Below are 21,431 nucleotides of genomic sequence, written 5' to 3'. Positions count from 1 at the left end.
TGGAGGAGATTTGTATTACAGCGTATCAATTTATTTTTGAAAAGGCCTTTATAGTTCTAAAATGGATAAAACCTTTTGAAAATGTGGTAAAAAGTTGGTGTAATAACAGTTTAAACCACATTTGAAATAAGATATAAACGTTAGTTAGTCTTAAGCTGCGTTTACACCAAAGTTATTAACAAAATGTTTCTTTCTCCGTCCTTATAGATTCTATTAGATTAAACGGAACTTGACAAACACATATGTTCATTATGTGCATGATAAGTTTTGTTCAATCTAATAGAATCTATAACGACGGAGAAATGAACATTTTGTTAATAACTTTGTTGTAAACGCATTTTTAGTTCAATTCTAATTAGATGTCAAACTCTTTTATAAATTAATTGCTTTCTGTCAATCTGAGGTTTGATTCCCGATCTAGATTGGCATTTTGTTCACCATCATGCACTTTATTACTTCAAAACTTATCATATAGCTTTCCGATCCTAATCATGTCCGATATTACTGTGGTTGGTGGGACAGATCACATGACGGACATGTGTGGCATGCATCATTCCAGGCCGTTGTCATTCGCAATCGGATCAGAGAGGGATCGGAAAGCTGCATGATAAGTGGGGCCCGGACTTCACTCTTGCCTCAGTCTAATGATAATTTGATATTTACATCATATCTCTAGCTATACACATGATGAATTAAAACTCAATAATTTTACATCAATATTCATTTTAATATAATCTTAATTTGTCTTAATCTATAATTTTGCACTCAACTATATACAGCAATTAATAATACTACATGATGATCACATGGTAATGATATGACTTGTATGAATTTCTACGCCTTGGAACAATAGTGTTTATATTATATGGATAGGAGCGTAAATTTTCACAATTTTCTTTTCTCGAATTTTCCGAATCATTCTGGGAAAAGCACACGGTAGGGGAAGTTTTCCACAATTTTGTTTGCACTTTCCAACATGAATTTTCCAAGCACACTTTCGATGATTGGTCGCAGTTCGGCAATAAACTGGTCAAAGTTGAGGTTGATTGCTGTGTTGATGATTTCACCTGTAAAAATGTGAACATAGTTGAGCATATAAATAGGATCATGGGCTGGTAAAACTTCATTACGGACTTTACTGTCCTATACTGATGAAATGGAATTGATCAACCAAAAGCATTAAATCATAATAGATAGTCAAAGAATATTTAATAAAAGATTACCTTTTACACCATCAACGCTCAATATGGGACCATATTTATTTATACATTGATAGATACAATAACATTCTCAATTATTAATGATTGGGGAAAGGAACAACAGGCTTAAAGCCCAAAACTGTTCCCTTCCCAAATTTAGATAGAAAGTTCAAAATTGATTATGTTTAAACTTAATGATTTGTGTCCAATTTTGAGTTTAAAGTATATTTATAAACTAGGAATTTAGAAAAGTTGAAAACCAAATTAAATAAGAATACTTCACTAAATCGTCACTGATAACTGAAAAATAGGTACTGTATTAATAAATGGAAATTTTAAAACTTGAAAAGAAACTCAACATTGATATATAAACCATACGGTGAATTTAAGGTTTGTATCTAAATACCATATAAATAAAAAGGATCAGTTTATTGAGAAAAAAATCTGGTTTGGTACACTCACACAACTTTCCTTGCTCATTGAACTGTAAGCCTCATTCTTGAACGAGAATAATTTAGGGGAATAACCTAATGACGATTGGCGGCAACATATTTGAAACTACGATCAGACTACTGTATATGTGTATAATTATATAATTGTTTTCAGAGTACTTTTTCCTTTGTGTAAATTGTGAAATTCGATGATTTTTTTAAAAGTCGTCAAAACAGCTGTTCTACAGATGAAATATCTCGACTATTGTGTTCTTTTTATGAACTGCGCTACCTACCTACCTCATGCACGAGAAGGAGGTTACTAAGTCCATTTATCAAGGATGGGGTGGACCCCCTGTTAGTTTCTCAGGGAGGAGACTCATGCTAGTTAATAGAGCTGATATATACAGGGTATGAATTTGGAAAAAAATGGTCAAGTCATTTTTGAGAAAATCGTGAAAAACATGGTTTTAGTGATTATCCGCCATTTTTCTCAAGAATATTACGGAGCTCCTGCAATAATTTTCCCAGAAATGAGACTCATGTCAGTTGATAGGGCTTATAAATAGCTATCCATGGTGTGAATTTAAAGAAAATCGTTAGAGCCGTTTTCGAGAAAACCGTGAAAAACATGGTTTTTTAGTGATTTTCCGCCATCTTGAATAGAATTTCTTATTGTCGGATCCTCATTGTATAAGGACCTTAAGTTTAAAATTTCAAGTCAATCGGTCAATTATGAATGGAGTAATCGTGTTCACATACATACACACACACAGACCAACACCCAAAAATCATGTTTTTGGACTCGGGGACCGTGAAACATATAGAAAACTTGAAATTAGGGTACCTTAATTTTTTTTGGAAAGCAATACTTTCCTTACCTATGGTAATAGGGCAAGGAAAGTAATAACAATGCGACTAGAAATATACAGCAGAATTATTGTTGTTTTTTACTAAATAATTATTTACTTGTGTGTAAAAAAATTTTTGACATGGTTGTAGGCTCATTCAAGGCCATTATTTATTGTACAAATTAGATTATTTAAAAAATTGAATATTCACTACATTTGATTGATAGCATTGTTGAAAAATGTACATCAATAAAATTGGAGTTTACACAAGATGCTAAGTAAAAAATGGAGACTTGTTGCTTGGGAAATACAAAGTACCGAGTGTGTTTGTAATCCAAAAAGTAATAAATTACAGTCCAAGAAATAAATAGATATGAAAATGTATTTGAATTGAGTAAGAAGATTGTCCGAATCACCTTAGATTTATGATTCTAATAATTATTTCGGAGCAGTCTGGGGACGCAACCGAAAAAATTAAAAGTGAAGTCTCATGTAACCTATTCACAGATTGTTGATTTGGCCTATTTATTCTAATAATTAATGTTTGATAAGTCTATTATTTAAAAGGGTTAGAAAAAATATTTAACATACCTAAGACGCGCTCTCCATTGAAGAGGTTGTCCAATTTTAGACGTCCACTTCCAACTTTGAATCTTATATTTAAATCTGTGTAATGAATGTAGTCTTCTCCATGCTTTTTTATTAGTTCTCCTTCCAGTGTTACATTCGCTTTGGTTTTATCTGAAAGAGAGAAAAAATTAATGCATTGCATAGAAATGTGCACTCCACTGTATAAATTATTTGGCGGATGGGGAGGCAAAGGTGATATGTTGATGACCGGGGGGAAAGGAGGGTTCATTGATTGATTACCCACTGTAGTTTAAATAGGGTTAAAGCTACATGAGAATAGGGTGAACATGATTAAACAATTCTAGTCAATGAATACAGATTTGTACAAAATCTGAACAGAACTTATAATGCATGCATTGTCAAGAGCGATTATTGGGGGGGGGGGGGTAAGTGCCTTACCCCGACCAAAGTCGGTGCCACTGTTTAGCACAGATAATGGTAATGGACTATCAATAATAATAGAAGTAGATAGTAGATTCTCCTTTATTTGTGGTACTGTATATTATTAACTTCTGATTTTGTGCATAACGCGTGTCCCAATCAAAAACACGTAAGGATAACATTTTATTGACAATAAGGGTCAAGCCACATGAAGCTTTTTCCAGGCGTTTTTGCACTGGCAGCACACGAGTCGGCAAGGCAGAAGCTCTCCGATTGGTTGATTATCAGTTGATTCCTGAACGCCAGTCCGCTGTTATTCAGCCAATCAGAGAGCTTCCTGCCCGGCTGACTCGTCCGCCGCCAGTGTAAAAACTCCTGAAAAAAGCTTCATGTGGCTTGGCCCTTAGATGCTCTGCAACTTTTGACTAAAATAATTTCCGTTAGTATGCATTATAAGGATGCTTTATTAAAGAAACGTTTATGGGAAATTGTTTGTAACATTTTGTTCTCAAATACTCTATGTCCATTCAAAATTCAATGTAACGATATTGGTTTTTAGTGAACTTTATATTTTTATTCACCTGAGTTTTCTCAACAACCCGTAGAATATCCATTGAAGTCTATGGTAATTATTATTGACAAATAACTAATTTTTACTTACATATATCTCCAGATAGAGGACCGTTTCCTTTCACTGGTATCAGAATTACTCTTCCATCAACAACATAACGTCCATCAAGTATTAGATGAGGTAGATCCAGGGTGAAAAAGAATTTGTTTTCCTTCAGGTTGGCACTGAATTGGAAAAATCATAAAATTTAAGCTTGAAAGTAATATGAAAAACCATTTTATTCACTAAAAATTCTAAGGCTAAGCTATCTAAATAGTGATATTGAGTTTGGTGTTATTTATTTACTGCTGACAGTTTAAATGAGTCTGACTGTATAATCTACGGAAGTGGAGGTACCGGAAGTAATAATATAATATCTAATCGCACAGCTCAGATGAGCGTCCTCAGTTCTCTAGTTGGAAGGGTGGTTGCTTGAGGTCAGCTCCACCAACTATTATGAGTTTAAAAATGAATCCAAAGTGGTTCGGAACCCCGGTAAAATAGGTCCATTCACCGGGTCTTGTAGTATTAATTCGATCCATCCATTCGATTAAAATACCAACTGTTACTGTTTACCCACCTCATTGACTTAGTCTGCTGGAGAGTGGCCCGGCCCGTTTTATATGGGAATGAAAATAGTCAATTCAATTCCATCTCACATGAGACAAATTGAGGTCTTGAAGGAGTTCAAAATAACACTCAGGAAATTCCTTATTGTATTGTTTCGTTACAGATTAGCAGACTTCCTTGTTGGTTAATGTTTGATTAATGAATGTTATGTGAAATCTGTTGTGCTCTATTGACTGTTGTGTTGAAATATGAAGGATGGTAGTAGACTATTATATTAGATTAAACTTTGACGTGTCATATACTGCGGGAGCGTTGCTCCCTTAATGCAGTTTCATAATTACGACGAACAAGTAAAGTATAGCATGGTCAAAATCCTTAGCAAAAGATATTTATTAGTTAAAATTCTGTATTAGATTGCAAATGAAAGTTGTTAAGGCTCAACTAAATTTTTATAGGTACCCCTATTGACAAATCCATTAATCGAAATCAAAGGAGAACACATTCCAGAAATATATAACTCTCTGGAAGGTGGGGGAATTTGCATGAATAAAATGAACCTTACTTAGGTATATCAAATCGTTATCAAAAGTGAGATCTCGCTAACGCTCGTTCAATAACATCAACTTTTTTCATTGGACCAATAATGCTAGTTCAAGAGAATCTCACTGGAATAATATTATTTTCAACCGCATCTTACCTCTATAGCTAGTTAGTGATAATTTGCAATGAACAAAACTTTGTATCTTCCCATTAAGCCCTATTAGGGAAGGACTCCTCAACTGATCTACAGTGTAAAAGCAATATTAACGTTACTGAAGGCACCACGATCTAAAACTCAATGTATATAGAAATTTTGTTAACCACATGCACAGCATTATTTCTATGGAAATGATTGTAATACAAACACTAATTTCTTGATTGTGAAGTTACTGCATCCGTAAACTTTGAGGTCTTCCGTGGTGACCTTGAGCCCTTGACCTTGAGCGGCAACCAGCTGTTTAATCAATAAGGGCTCCAAAGGTGGAACTTTCATCTCTGGTATACCTGGAATAATTTGAGAATTGAAAAAAAAATTAAATTGACTTGATATGTAGCGGTGAAGGTGATATTGAGTAATACACGATATTTGAATTGGTTGTTACAATCACTTATTCATTAAAATAACGAGAATATAATATTTACTAGAGTTTGATAATGGTGTAGGCCAAGCCATACTAAGCGGTTTCAGGCGTTTTCATATCAGCCTAATCGCTGGTCTCAAAATGGTAAATACCAGTTTACAATAATTTCTTTCACACTGATAACGTACTGGAATTATTCAGTTCAACATTAGATGGATCTTTGAGAGATCTCAGGTGGTTTACCTATGATCTTTGATGTTTGATATGGTGGCTACTGCTTGTGAATCGAACCTGCTCTTCAAGATTCACTCACCTGACCCGTTTTTTACATCGTCAAACTATGGACTTTTCTTGAATAAGGCTAGTAGTGACTATTTCATGTACTTTCATTCAATTGTAGCATTCAGTTCAGATACAAATGTGTGTAATCCGTGGAAGAATATGACTCTCTCTCAGTAAGGATCCCAAAAGTAATGACAGTTGTGTACTTTCGTTCAATTGTAATTCTGTTCTGTTCAAATATGTTTATTTCGAGAACGAATAAGACACTCTCTCAGTAAGAATCCCAGTAATTAAAGTTTCTCCATTCGTATAATATCGGCCTACTAGGAAGAAGAAACGGAAAAACATTGGTTCATATAGGAGTCACACTTTTGTAGTCTGACAATGTGTGAACAATCCTATAAGAATCAATAATAATTATTGTCTTTCTGCCCAGCAGAGTAGAATTCGCTGAAGAGCATGATTTGATGAGAATTAAAAATCAACTGTTACCGGTACTCTTGTATTCTCAAGTTTTGGTTTTATTTCAAATTACCTGTTTCATCTTTTATGTTCAATTATTTAGAGTCTATTTCAGTAAAATCTGGTTGTTGTTCCTAAAAAATCATTGGTTGACTCTCAAAAACTATTTTAGTGTAGAAAAACTGAAGCTTACCTTTTCTTAAATAAGGTTTCAGCTCCTCTATTGAGTTCTGTATGCAGTCTTCGAGTTTTGCATCATTCCTTTTGCAAACGTGAAGAAAGTCAGCTGGAAAAGTGGAAGAGAAAATGAGTCAATATTGATTAAGATGAGTCAATAATAAATATATCAATATTATATACATTATATCATCATCCATGATTACAACTCTTCTTTCTGAATAATTCATCACCCAGTAAAAATGCCGCCACCAATTGTCACATTCTAGAGTTGATACATTTGTAAATAAAAATTTTGTAATAATTTTTATTAAATCAAATTTTGTAAATCAAAATTTGTAATAATTTTGTAATTTGTTTATTTATTCATAAGACCGACGTTGGAAAGAGATGACGAGGTTTAAAATATTATCTAGTATATGCTGCCGTCTAGGTACTGGCAGAATTCCGAGTTAGATTATAATATTATAAGCTGTCCAATCAGGAGAGAGTAGGTGGAGTGAGAGTAAAATAATGTCATCCAACAAGTGCTGCCATCTATAGACAAAACAACGAGTCGTGTATTCTCACACTATCGACTAATCAGGATAGATTAGGTACCGTAGGTGGAGTTGGGTGTACATTTGTCTGCAGTGGCCGTAGTACCTAACAGTGTAGTTGCAAGATTTTAAGCTCAATTCACTTTTGTACCTCTCAATAATTGACAAAGCATGTTCAAGTCTTATCAACGGAATAAATAAATGGATAAAAGTCCTGTTTCGATACACGTTCAAACTGCTCTCTAAAGAATCGACAAGGCACGTTCAATTATCAAAGAACAAATAAGTAAAAGTATCGTTCCCGATAGAAACATTAATATTTGAGCCCCCATGAAAAATAAATGCCTCCGTATTATTCCGGGATCATTGAAGAAAAACAGAAACGAAATTCTTTATTATTCACTTCAAACCTCTTAAATCCTTAACCTGAATCCAAACTCAACCTATTTGTAAATGGATAAATTAATGACTAATCAAATTTTCATTTACAACTTTTTATTGAACGGAAGCTATGTACTTTGTCAAGGGTGAAGAGTCTTTGCATGGAAATTGTGACACCCCTACCAAAGAAATATTATTGTGGATACGCTCCAGAGAAGGCGCAATATTTATTGGGGGGCCCGCAACACAAATCTGCCCAAGGGTCAACAAATGTTCAATCCGGCCTTGCTCTTGAATTACTATACTAAATTTTTCCAATTCTAATATTACATGATATTTATTCCTCTTAGTAAATTACATCGCTTAAGCTATTCTTTTATAATATTCTATTGATTCGATTCTATTTTTGTTTCTGATGAATGAATACTCATTTCCCTCTTTTTCTTCACTCTTCGTCTTCTTCTCAAAACATGTCCTCCTTCTTTCTATCTTTCGTTCTCCCTTATCTCCTATTTTTCTCCCTCTTTCTCTCTCTCTCACACACACACACTCTCTCTCTCTATCTCATTTTTATCTCATCTATCTCTCTTCCTCATTTCATTCTTTCTTTATCACCTCTCTCACTCCATTCCACTTGAAAGTAACTGTAACGTTTGTAAAGAGAATTTTATCGCAGTTACAAAATCATTCCACTATCAACTTTCTCTGCTAGGAGCTATATGAATAATATATTTATCCTTGCACAAATCGCCACAGCTTATACCTATATTGTGAATACTATGTATATTACTACTTCTCAAATACTATATCAAACAAGTTATATTTTTTGTTTTTGTTTTATGGAACATTGTTTGCAACAAGTTCTTATTATGTACTGTGATTAATGAAATAAAAATACACATATATTGTAAAATTCTAAAGATTTTACTGTAATTAGTTTTTGAATAAATTATATATCTTTAGACTTTAGCGGCTTGTAAAAATACAAACTATTGTACTTCACTGGATTTACTTACTAGCAGGTAACGCTTGCTCCTCAAGGGTCTACTTGAAAACTTGACAAACTGAAATCTTGGTGAATTAAAAAATAATAGGTCTATAACAATCCTCAGTTAATTGAAAATCTATATGCAAAATGTCAAGTTAATCAGTCCAATAGTTCAGACGTGATGATGCGTCATTCATAAATTTCCTATCCCGTACGTGTATAAGTCGATTATTTCATTTATTATTTAATTATAGACTAGCAGGTAACCCGAACTCCGCTAGGGTCTAATTAAAAACTTGACAAACTGAAAACTTGACGTGATGAAATCTTGAAGAATTTAAAATAGGCCTACAACAATCCTCGGTAAATTAAGAATCTATATGCAAGTTTATCAGTCCAATAGTTGAGACGTGATGATGCGTCAAACATAATTTTCCTATCCCGTACGTGTATAAGCCAGTTCTTTCCTTTATTACATTTAATTATAGATTATACCAATGAATGAATATTGATATAGCACTACCCACTCGTATATATTGAATGTATAATATGTTCTGCACATCTGTACATCAAGTGCATAATAAAAAGTGCAGTTTTACTCTGCATATAAATAACAAATGTCTGCTAACAAATATGTAACCTATAACACTAATATTGAATGTATAAGGAGGCAGTTAATTTACATAGGTACTAAAATAATAAACCTCATTCCAAATCACTTTCTCATGGACAATAAGATCGGAAAAATTAAACTGGACATACAGTAATTTCTTCTTCCATTTAGATATATGACTCGAGATTTCTGCTCCAGCATTGGTTTTTCATTAGTTTTTTTTTCATTTTTCAGTGGACTCGCTTACCTTTATTTTGAGTCCCTATTCCTCGAAAACAAATCTGTTTTCTTCGTTCCCCCATTTTTCCCTTCCCTTTTTTCCTCATCACTTCTCTCTTCTCTTCTTTGCCTGCCTATTTCATGGGAAACCATGGTTGGCTAGGTATCTTCTTCTCTTTTTTTTCTCTTCTCCAACACACCCAACCACAAAGCCCATGGTTTTTTATATTTGTAACATTGTATTGTATTTTATTTGTTTTGTAATTCTTTGTTATTTTGTTTTGTTTTGTGTGTTTTTAATTGAATAATAATAAGATAATAATATACAATACCTACTACCTCTTCCACAACCATAATTTAGTATTTAATAAGTTGAATCTTTTGTTTTAGCGACATGTAAAGAGGTAATGAATAAGCAAAAGTATCAGTAATGCAATTTTAAGTTATGTAACCAAATAACTTGAAGATGTCTGTTCGATTTGGTTAACTGTTGTTGGTAACCCACCATTCTTACTGCAATATTGCAACATTAAGCTTCAGGTTGTAAGTTGTAATCAGCTCTTGTCCCATTGTTAGCATGCTGTTGAAATCTGGTTGTGCACTGTATTCAAATAAGCAAAACACGTGCAGTGATATGGAGAACTTCACTTTGAACAGTTGGACTATCAGCATTAGGGGAATGGGAAGCATTGATCTCGTTCATAAGGAATGCTGATCGTGTAAAGTGGATCTCTCCGTAGACTATTCTTGTGGACTGAATCCAATCGTGCTGAACTTATATGATGTGTTGACATTAATGCGAATAAATCATTGGTGAAATGTTGTTTACATATACTCTATTCTGTTATTCTGTATTTAAAGGATCTAGTTGTCATCGTTTTTTAAATTAATGATGGTTTTTTTAATTTAATAATACTAACAATTACAATTAAACAAGTAGTTTTAATCACTACAACCACTGTTACAATATTATTTTCAGCAAAATACGGAAGTGTGTTGACATTAATACTATGTCAAGTCAAGTTCTGTTTCTTGTAACGTATGGATATGATTTTCTTCATCTTTATAAATTGTTATAATACTTTTCAAATGCGTGTAAGTTCATTCCATATACTAAAGTGCAGCCTTCATTTCTTTTGAATTCACATAACAAAACTGGCCGTAACAAATTATTTGAGTACCGTATTGATTTACATAATTATTTTACTTTCCTTGCCCTATTACCATAGGTAAGGAAAGTATTGCTTTCCAAAAAAAATTAAGGTACCCCAATTTCTATACGTTTCAAGGTCTTCTGAGTCCAAAAAAGTGGTTTTTGGGTATTGGTCTGTATAGTGCGTTGTATGTGTACACTATATATTGGTCTATATAGTGTGTGTGTATATGAGTGTATGTGCGTCTGTGTACACGATATCTTATCTCCCAATTAACGGAATGACTTGAAATTTGGAACTTAAGGTCCTTACAATAAAAGGATCCGACACGTACAATTTCGATCAAATGCAATTCAAGATGGCGGCTAAAACGGAGAAAATGTTGTCAAAAACAGGGTTTTTCGCAATTTTCTCGAAAACGGCTCCAACGATTTTGATCAAATTCATACCTAAAATAGTCATTGATAAGCTCTATCAACTGCCACAAGTCCCATATCTGTAAAAATTTCAGGAATAATTTCATAAATGAATTTTTGGTCTTTCTCGAAATAATAGCCTTCTTCAAATTAAAAATAATATATTGTTTTATTCTTGGATTTTCCTTTTCTCTGGTGTCTTAACATCTCCCTCTGCTGTTAGTTCATACTAGAGAGACAAAGGGAAACGATAAATAAATCTTAATGTGACTATTTGCAGCTTATAAGAGTCGGTATAGTTGTTCGAAATGATGTATCATTGATGTGAACGAATTGCCATTTGGTAATCATGGGTCATTGGACTACATTTGAGAGCATTTCATGGAAATTGTGATACAATTATCGCACAGAGAATATTTTAACATCATTACCACATTTGAAGTAATGAACATATATGTATAATCTTGAAGACAAGGTGAACCGTACGCGTCCTTCAATAGAATATGAACTGAATGAAATCATAAGCCTATCGCATAATCGATAATCTTCAGAAGAATGAATCACAAATAATTAATTGAGTGGATGAATCATGGATTTATTTTAATTGAAGAACCCTGAATAATGACTATAATCAAAGGAATTGTCTGTTGATTACAGTATTTCTTTTTTCCGGAAAACAAAATAATTATTAGAAATTATTGCTACCCTTGGAATGAAATTACTTCTTGATCTCATCATTTCAAATTCTTCAATCAATATTGTTTTCAACCACCATTATTTTTTCTCCCTTCATTGATGCAAAATCCGTCCCAAATTTTTGTTTTTTACAATACAATTTGTCTCGAACAATACAAGTTTGTTTTGTATAAACAGAACAATTCTCAATACAATTTGTTCCAATTCAATGCAAATTGAAAAGAGAATTGTGAAATATTCGAATCTAGGATTTGAACAGTACGTAATTCAGAAAACCATAAGATGTTGAATTTATTACTTGTCAAGCTCCATAATCCTTTCTCAAAAACTTCTCAAATTGCATGTAAGATGAATAATTGTTATTGGTTAATTATTTGAATCGTGAACCTCCCACTGAATCGGTTAGTTTGCTCGAATTTTCAAGTTATTATCAGATACAGATTCTCCAACTTTTTCAAATCAAACGTACACTTTTTGGAAAAGTCTATGAATCTATGAAATATGAAATAGAATGGCAAATACAATGAAGTTTATCATCCATCCGATGCAGCTAATAATTGACAATATAGGCTACGATGCTACGGAAGAACAAGACTCGACGAATACTCTCCACGTTCAGTCAGGGTCATTAACTATTTCAAGGTCATTTCAAGAGTGTGTTCGGCAGTTAGCCTACTTTACGCCTTCATTAGCCTACTTATAAGCAAACATAATATAAATAGTATTTATTTCTCTAAGATATGGATAGCTTTGATTATTCTATTTCTCAATTGATTTTATTAATAATTCATGTAAAATTACAGACCTTTCGGAAAACGTATTAGCTTCAATGTATAAAAGGGAAATCCAGAAATCCAGCGTAGTTTAATTCCTTTGAGTGGGTTTGGGGGTTAGCCTGTAGCACTCTCATATAATGATGTGTCATAAATAAGTGAATAGATGAATCATATTCCTTATGTGCCTTATGTGTAAAAGTTCAAATCCATCATTAATGCAATATAAATATGATTCAATTATCAATTCAAATTGAATATTATATGAATTATCAAATAGAAGTGGCAGTGTTTTCATGTTCATTTTATTAATCACCATAGTCAACTTATCCATTGTGAACAACTTATTCAGGTTTATTATTATCAAAACTGTAATTAATTGAAACGTTCACTATGATATCAAGTATATATCATAATCTTTTGTAACACTATATCAAAACCTTTATTGGTGATGGATATTGGATATTCAACATCTTTTCTATTACTTTAATTCTCTCACAGAATGCTTTTTATGTCTTAAGCCCGTCCAGACGTTCAAGTTTAGCTTCAGTATCTTGCTCAAGCAAAAGTCGGAACTTGTAAGTCCGACGGTCTGGACGGTAAAACGGATGGGTCTTCAAGCTTAAGTCGTCAAACTTAACATGTATCGGCCGGGAATCTTTTTCCAACAAACCGTCCGTCTTTTGCCTATCCACCAAAACCTGATTCGCGTAAAAATGGTGATGGAGAAATTGTGATCCCAGATTCCGATTCAGCGCCCTCAAATTAATAAAATGCCTCGCGAGTACTTGAAAATAAGCAAGTTTTTTTATCGATTGTATATAACGTCATTTAACCTTTTTTTTCTTTCTTGATTCTCATGATACTCTCAGAATTTGATGTTGATATTATGATTTACTATCATGATATATTAAGATGTACTATATTGTTGATAAGAATACTATCTACAAAATTTCAATCCATTTACAATGGATCATTGTAAGACAGTGTCTCGAGATATGAGTCATCTAAAACAAAGCCATTTAGCGATTAACAGTAATATTTTTGTCAATGTGTTGTTAAATAGCATTATCCAGTTGAATGAATAAGCGAAAAAATACGATATAATTATTACTCATCTACCAGATACATGGTAGATATTGATGACGAACCGAGCTTGTGAGCACAAAAATAGGAAAACGGGCGACATAAGACGGATGCGTGTGGACGCAATTTTTTTTCTTTAACCAAACGATCCGTCTTTTGCTTGAGCAAAAGACTGATGGCAAACTTGAGCGTCTGGACCCGGCTTTATGTCGAACAATTTTTGTCATTTTATCAAATAACAATGGATCGCTTTCCCACATTATTATCAATGATACCTGCAGATTTGAAGTTTCTTGCGTGTTGGAATCCTACTTGACTTTTGGACCTATTCTTCCAAATCTTGTCAAATTAAATGCTTCAATTGAAATAGACTATTTTCACAAATACGAACACAAGTATCCCACTTTTTATACGCTTCTTTATTCAATTTGAAGGTCTTTTTCAATTTTTCGCGAAAACTCCAAATCAAGATTTGATTTTTGCAGAGTAGTTCACTATGAATATAGATTGTTTAAGCTGATATATTACAAAATGGAATCTTCTCTCATAATAGTTCTTTGAAGAATCAAATTAAAAACATGGAGTTTGGCCTCGCAAGATGTTAATCTATCAAATAATAACTGAGACAGCCTCAATAACATAAAGCTTAGAATGTTGAAAACTGAATCGAAATGCAAATAATTACGTATGACTTGAAAGATTATCGTTCCTTATTCAGGACATTCCATTGATATTCGTTTTATAAGGCATCTTGCAAATTACCTCAATTCTCAAAGCTCTATTTACCGCAATTCTTGTATTAGCTGTCAAATAAAAATGAACACTTCAGGTTCAAAGTCTTCAAGATAATTATAATCAACCGATGAATCACAAATTGAGAAGTTTTGACAAAGAATCATCTAACAGTTAATTAGAATTGAAATGGATGGACTGAAACGGACTTACGTATTTTGAAGCTTTCAGGTTTAAAGTCTGCAATATATCATTCTTAGGATATAATAATAATTATTATTATATCTTCTATTATACTTATGTATAATAATAACTATAATATAATTATTATATTATTCTATTAATAATATTATTATCATCTTTCTTAGAAACAAAAAACCACAAATTGACATCTCGATAATAGTTCTAACAGATAACCATCCCATTTGCAAATGATCAATATTAATATGAATGGATATAATTGTTTCCAATTCGAATGAATTTACTAACGTATTCCCTAGTATTTAGTTTTAAAGTCTAAAAGATAATGCTTCAACCTAATAAGTCACAAATTGACATTCCTCTTGGAAATAGCTCTGACAAAGCTCATTAACAAATCAAATCAACAAATGAATAATATTGGAATGAATTGCCTCAAATGTATCGTTCAAAAAGAATTTACTTACGTATTCTCAAGTCATCGGGTCTTGTATCCTTTGCATCATTGGCTTCACTTTCTGTTGAAATCCAAGTTACCATCAAACATAACGAGAACAAACAGTTCGTTAACAAATCACGACTCGAAAAATAACTCATTGTCACTGAATGTTCAACACAAATTCGTATCAAAGATAGAAACTTTCATGGAGAAGATTCTCTGGAGGTCCTTGAAGATTTCCAACGATCCCTGCAAAATGTTTTGAAGTTGAATTGAGATTTTGGGTTTCAGGAGATTGCCACAAGTTATAGACAAAATAAGAGTGATTTTTCAAAAGATGAATGAAATTTTGCTTAGGTGGCGATATTTTTCTGGGGAAATTTAGGAATGAATGTGTTTTCAAATAGTTCTATGTTTTTGGGGAGGAATTTGGAAAATTTATTAGAAGATTATACGGGAAGAGTAATCTATGTTTGTATGGAAAAGAAATTTCAACGTACAGAAGGTATATCTTCAGATGGAAATTTCAATGTGAAGACATTTTAGAGGTTCAAGAACTTTTTAATATGATAGAGAGGTAGGTATTTGTTCTAATGCATCTAGTGTAAGGTGAGGTTCTTTATAAGGTTTCATAAGGTTTCACGAGAATCAAGTAATATTTTGTTGATTTAATCAAGGTTAATCTAACAAAAGGAATGAATTATTGTTGATAGTTCTGAAAGTTAATCCATGAACCCGAGATTTGTAAGAAGATTAAAGTTTTTTTTCAAACTTTGGTTGATGAGGGTGATCTTCATATATGTTTGAGGGATTCTAGAGGTAGGCAATCTTGGATGAAACGTGTGATATAGCTAGAGAATTGAAACAAATGATTACAGTGTGAACTTGATGTGTTAAGGATAGAGTCAATCAGCGGATCACCACGACTGACTCTCCGAGAGTGCACAAGCTGCCAAGAGTGCAAAGAAGTAACTGGAGGCTCACAGGATGCCGAGTTGTTTCTTGACTTGTTTGATGATTACTTTAACTTTTCTCTCTCTTCATCTCTTCTCTCATATCTTCTCTCCCTCATCACTTATAAGTCAATCTCTCTCAGAAGGTATCTCTCTCCAAAAAACGCTGAAAGCTGTAAAGGTGTAAACACTGGAATAAAACCGAAGTCTCTTAGTTTTTCAGTATCACACTCTCTCACTATCTTTCACTCTCACCCTTTCTCTTTCTTTTCCATTCTCCAGTTTCTCACATCTCCTTTCTTTCTTCTGTCTCTCTGACGTCAGAGTTACGTTATTCTATCGTTCCCCAATCATTTAATCGTTCAACCTGTACTTGGATAAAATTTGCGTAATTGGTATTTTGTTTTCGGCCTGCGCTGGAAGTGGCTTAGTCATATTCTAGTTTCATTGATGGATCATGATGATAATGAAACTAATCTCGCATCTCACATCTGGTCTGAATTCGTGCTCTCATAATGGTACCTGATTGAAATCTATTCCATTGTCGAGGAGAGTTTAAAGAATTGAACCTGTGTTTAGTAGAGGATTACTCATTCATTTACTGATTCGTTTATTCAATTAAATAATGATTCATTTAATTGACCGAGCGTAGCGAGCTCCTACTGATGGCTAGAGGCTCGAATCGTCGTCTGTTTGTGGGTGTGTTTGTTAGTATGTTCAAGGATAACTTTCGATTGCTCTCTCAATCAACTTCAAATTTTCAAACCCATATTCTTTGAACCATTATTTTGATCGTGTTCGGTGGCCAACGAAATTGTCTCAACCCTTCATCCTTTTTGAGGACATAACAGGTTAATAGGCCTATTGAGAGTGCATAAGAAAAAAAATGTGTACTGATCTACTGATTTATCATTACAAAACTCATCCATTAAAATCAATCTTGTGAACCTACCGATTGAAACTTGGTAGTTATAAATTTACTAGTTTGTGGTTGAATTTGTGAATGAGTTTGCGTTTATGAGTGTAGAATGCTTCTTCTTGTCTATCTGTTTGATGGTTATGCATACATCATTAAGTTGCATAGTTTATTTGGATGTTGCACTTTTTCAGTAGATATGACGAACTATATCTTTGAGCATGTTTTTTTAATACCATCTTTCCAGTTTCAAAACCTCTCTTGAAAAATTTACAAGTTGCGGTATTCAAAATTAGTAAAAATCAATAGTCTATTACCGAGTTCTCCAGCCTGGAAGGCACTGTGGTAACTTGTAAAGCTACCGTATAGAGAGAGATAGAACATACGAACCCTTAAATATTATTTTTTTCCTAATCCAGACATATAACACATACCGAACAAAAATAGATTTGATTTCTTAATTTCTTGAAATTTTATCACTGTATAAACAAAATCAATTACTTGAGAAATGAATAATGGAAAACGTATAATTTCTCGAAAATCACAGTTTCATTTTTGTCACATCCACATTTATTATACTTTTTCACAGGACTGCAATTTCGTGTTGAAACCAACACATCTTCAGCTGTAGTGATGCTGAATTATAATGCTAAAGTGATGTAAAAGTATAATAAATGTGGATGTGACAAAAATAAGACTGTGTTTTTTCAATTATAAAAAAATTCCACAATATAAATTCTCATTCAACGTAAGTATATTTCATGTTCAACAAATAGTGTTGGGTACAAAAAATATGAAGTCGATCCTCTGCAGTATCGATGAGGTTGTTGTGTATCGATTGCAGTTATAGGAAGAGAAAGTAACAAGTTATTAGGAGTCCAGATTCACTTTCAACTGACAGCTTGCCTTATCATTTGATAGCAATGCTAGGCATCCAACCAATGCAGACAGTTTAACATGAATCTGACTATAGGAGCCAGACCTGACCCAGGCAAGCCTTTGAATGCCGGCCCAGCTCACTGATAAAGGAATGTTGTCGATGCACAATTAGTCAAACACTAGCTGCAAAAAGCTGCGAAATTTGCTGCAAAGCTCAGAATGTGGAAATCTGAGAATTTTGAGGGTGAAGCTGTTATTTTGTGACTGGATTGATGTTTTGATTGGCAGTTATTGAGAGGAAAATCAACAAAGATTTCAAGATTTCCGGGTTGTCAGACAGTTTCAAATTCATGAAGTATATTATGCATTCCCTAAAAATAGGAAAATCAACAAAGATTTCAAGATTTCCGGGTTGTCAGACAGTTTCAAATTCATGAAGTATATTGTGCATTCGCTAACAATATTGAAAAAATCATGTAGTCCAACCATAATAAATTCAAAACTTGTTGCAAAAAAAGTGAGAAATCGTTGACATAAGTGAAAAGTTAAGGATTGTTGAAGAGATTCTGGTATGCAATCGATGATTTGATGAAAAATGAAAAATAAACCAAAATATCCGAAGCTTCCAAAATACGCTAATGAGTGTTGGTAAACAGTTGCTATACTCACTACAGAAAGGTGGGAGAATCGTTCTCCCACTTATAGTAATAGTATATTTCGCACCTAGGGCCGAAAATGAGATATTTCCGGCTCGAAATCGGTTTTTAAGTCCGAGGCCGTAGGCCGAGGACTAGAAAAGATTGAGAGCCGGAAATACATTTTTGCCCATGGTGCGAACGCTATTTTTCGCCACACCCAAAAAAAACTTCCCAATATATAAGAAATTAAAAAATAAATAAAATTCAAACAGCCTATTTTGATAGTTTGAATCTTGGTTATGACAACTTTTACTGTCAATTAATTTCAATATTATTAATTAATAATTTACAATAATGACCATATTTTTATACTATTAATATTAGGCGCGAGCTTTGCGCCCGGTGCAATATCATGGATAGATGGATGAATAGAATTTTCATTACTATTTTGAAATAATGTGATGAAAAAATTAATATAATTGCATATTTCACAGTTTTGTCTCAAAATATATCTAAAAAATTGATTGAAATTTAAATTACGGTAACTAATATAAAAAATAGGTAAAAAAAGTCGAAATTCATCGACAAAAAAAAAGTCATCGACCGAGATTCGAACCTAGATCATGTTATTCACTGAACTTTGAGTTCTGACTGATGTGTTACGCCTTTACACTCTCGGCCATTCCGTACTGTTGAACGATGCGGCCTGACTGATAACCCTTAGCATACACGTAATACTGTAATACTAGACTTCTAAAAAAGTTTACTTCACTCCTAAAAAGCGTACCGTACAACAGACTTTGGCTCATGACTCATGACTTATATTATTAAAATTAATATTATTATCTGTCTCACAATAAAATTTTCACTCTGAATTAAGTCAGATAACGTAGGCTATGTAGGCTACTATAATAATAGAGTATAGCACAAATTTGAAGCCGGTTTGCTGGCATTTTCACAACAAAATATTGCTCTGAAAATAGTTAAATCATAGAGAAAACATTCGAAGATTCAATCTTGAGTGGGCCTAATGTTTTCTCTTTATGGTTTAATATTGAAGAAAAATTATCTAAAAGTTTTAATAATGAATTACGGAAAAATTACTAGGAATTTTTCAGTCAAGGCTGAGTTTCACCAGTAGGCTTACCTTAAACTTCAGATCTGTGCTGTATTTGCTTATTATTATTGTTGATTGTATTGCATTAAGAAGTGGAATTCGATAATAACAAAGAAACAATTATTACTCTACCTCACTTTTAAATATTGATACAATTATTGTACTTTGAATTCAAATTCGATTCTTCACTTTTAAATACTTGCGATACGTACCTTTCTGACAATGGACAATGTAGCCAACATTATATTGTTGAGGCTATGGAGATATATCATCGTATTCTATTGCTTGATATCAAAAACACAATAATAAATATTAAATTAAGAAACAGAAATTTATAAAATATATTATTATAGACATAATACCGCGATTCACGATACATAATTATATAGATTATTACAGTCATTATGAGATTATCTCTCTATGATTTTTGTGAGATCGGACACGATCAGCTGTTATTCAAGGTCATTTTACAGCCCTAGGGCCGTAAAGTTTTACCGGCCTGGTCGGAAAACAATCACTTTCGGCCTCCATATGACGCACGTAAACCAGCTCATTACATCCAAGTGTGGCGAAAAATTCATTATAAGCAAGTAAGCATTGGTTGAATAAGAAACATTGATGTTATTCTAGCCCTATAAGACGACGTTTATGCTATCCAAAGTTAGTAGAAATTCTGTCTACTAACGTTGTATGCTATCAAAGTAAGATCTGCATTTAAGCTCCCTGACATTACCTTTAGAATATTCCATCAACCCACCAAGTTTCCCAAGTATGGATTTCAATCTATTCACTGATAAGACCAATTAACTGATAGATCAATTATTTATTATATTGATAAAAAATTCAATTTGTTATTAAATTTTGCTTCAATTGATTCATTAGAGAAATTCAAATTAATCCACAACCATTAAGTTCAAGGTATAATAGCTATCACGAACTGTACCTATAATTTGAACGGTAATTCAAATTACGATTATTTTTTTTTTTATGAACGGTAATTCAAATCAGCATGACAAGTCAAGAGTGACTTTGCAATTAATTTAATGCTAAGCACATTATAAGTATTCTCACAATACAGAATAGTGGTCAAGTTTCCTTAGTTTAGTACAAGCTAGCGAGTTCTTAATCCCATATAGATTGAGGTCATTGACAAATTGACCTTCAAATATTGTAGCAAATCGATGTACGTTACTTTTAAACAGTAAACTTGACGTAAGAATCTTCAAAGATATGGCTTTGATTTGGAAACTGTAAATACATGAACTCCACTACGTGTAGTTTTTGGGCAAATTTCATTCACTTCTAAAAATAATACAACCATATGAATGAAATATTGGATGAATACGACTGGTACGAATTTTTTCAAAACCAGCAATTTATTAAAACAATTTGAGATCCTAGTTTCGGTTGTTACATCATTATAAATCTCTAGTAAACTCAAAACTAAAGCTCAAATGTTTAGCAGTAATAGGGTACCGGTAATGTATTATATTTTTTGATAATAAACTGTTTCGATTTATTTTTAATTAAGGTAGATTTTATTGGTATTCATATTGAATAAAAACTACTTCATTCTTTCATAATCACTGATTCATTAAAACAATTTTAGATAGGCTACCAGTTTCGGTTGTTACACAATTGTTAATTTCCAGTAAACTGAAAGTTTAAATGTTGAGCAGCAGAATATCTAGTATGGGTGTTAGCCATTACATCAGCTATTGATCGACCAATGAAGGTTGAGCTCCACTGTCATTGGCCGAGACTAGACACGATCGCAAGTATTTGACGTCTAGACTAATGACAGTGGAGCTCAGCCTTAATTGGTTGACAACTAATAGACAATCGTAGGGCTTCACCTATACTAGATATTCTGCTGCTCAACATTTAAACTTCTAGTTTACTGGAAATTGACAATTGTGTAACAACCGAAACTGGTAGCCTATCTCAAATTGTTTTAATAAATCAGTGATCATGAAAAAA

The 21,431-nt window shown here is 33.0% G+C and overlaps 1 protein-coding gene across 1 annotated transcript; it reads right to left on the bottom strand.

The window, feature by feature from the left end:
- Positions 1-706: 706 nt before the first annotated feature.
- On the bottom strand, positions 707-15,968 carry LOC111050710 (protein takeout). Its single transcript, XM_039440005.1, has 7 exons — positions 15,825-15,968; positions 14,977-15,197; positions 6,731-6,823; positions 5,578-5,716; positions 4,154-4,287; positions 3,073-3,222; positions 707-1,067 (listed from the first exon to the last, which is right to left on the bottom strand). Exons 2-7 carry the CDS (start codon positions 15,104-15,106, stop codon positions 916-918), a joined length of 798 nt encoding a protein of 265 aa, XP_039295939.1. The 5' UTR covers positions 15,107-15,197; positions 15,825-15,968; the 3' UTR covers positions 707-915.
- Between the last annotated feature and the right edge of the window lie 5,463 nt (positions 15,969-21,431).

The sequence above is a fragment of the Nilaparvata lugens genome, chromosome 13, assembly GCF_014356525.2.
Source record: "Nilaparvata lugens isolate BPH chromosome 13, ASM1435652v1, whole genome shotgun sequence".
Taxonomy (NCBI): domain Eukaryota; kingdom Metazoa; phylum Arthropoda; class Insecta; order Hemiptera; family Delphacidae; genus Nilaparvata; species Nilaparvata lugens.
This window is presented reverse-complemented; position numbering and strand designations above follow the sequence as displayed.

Excerpts from the sequence above, each read along its gene's own strand:
- LOC111050710 (XM_039440005.1), bottom strand. The coding sequence starts at position 15,106 with ATGAGTTATTTTTCGAGTCGTGATTTGTTAACGAACTGTTTGTTCTCG. Across the intron at positions 5,717-6,730 it reads GAAACCTTATTTAAGAAAAG|GTATACCAGAGATGAAAGTT; the intron begins GTAAGCTTCAGT and ends AAATTATTCCAG. Across the intron at positions 4,288-5,577 it reads TTCACAATCAAGAAATTAGT|TGCCAACCTGAAGGAAAACA; the intron begins GTTTGTATTACA and ends TTTCCAATTCAG.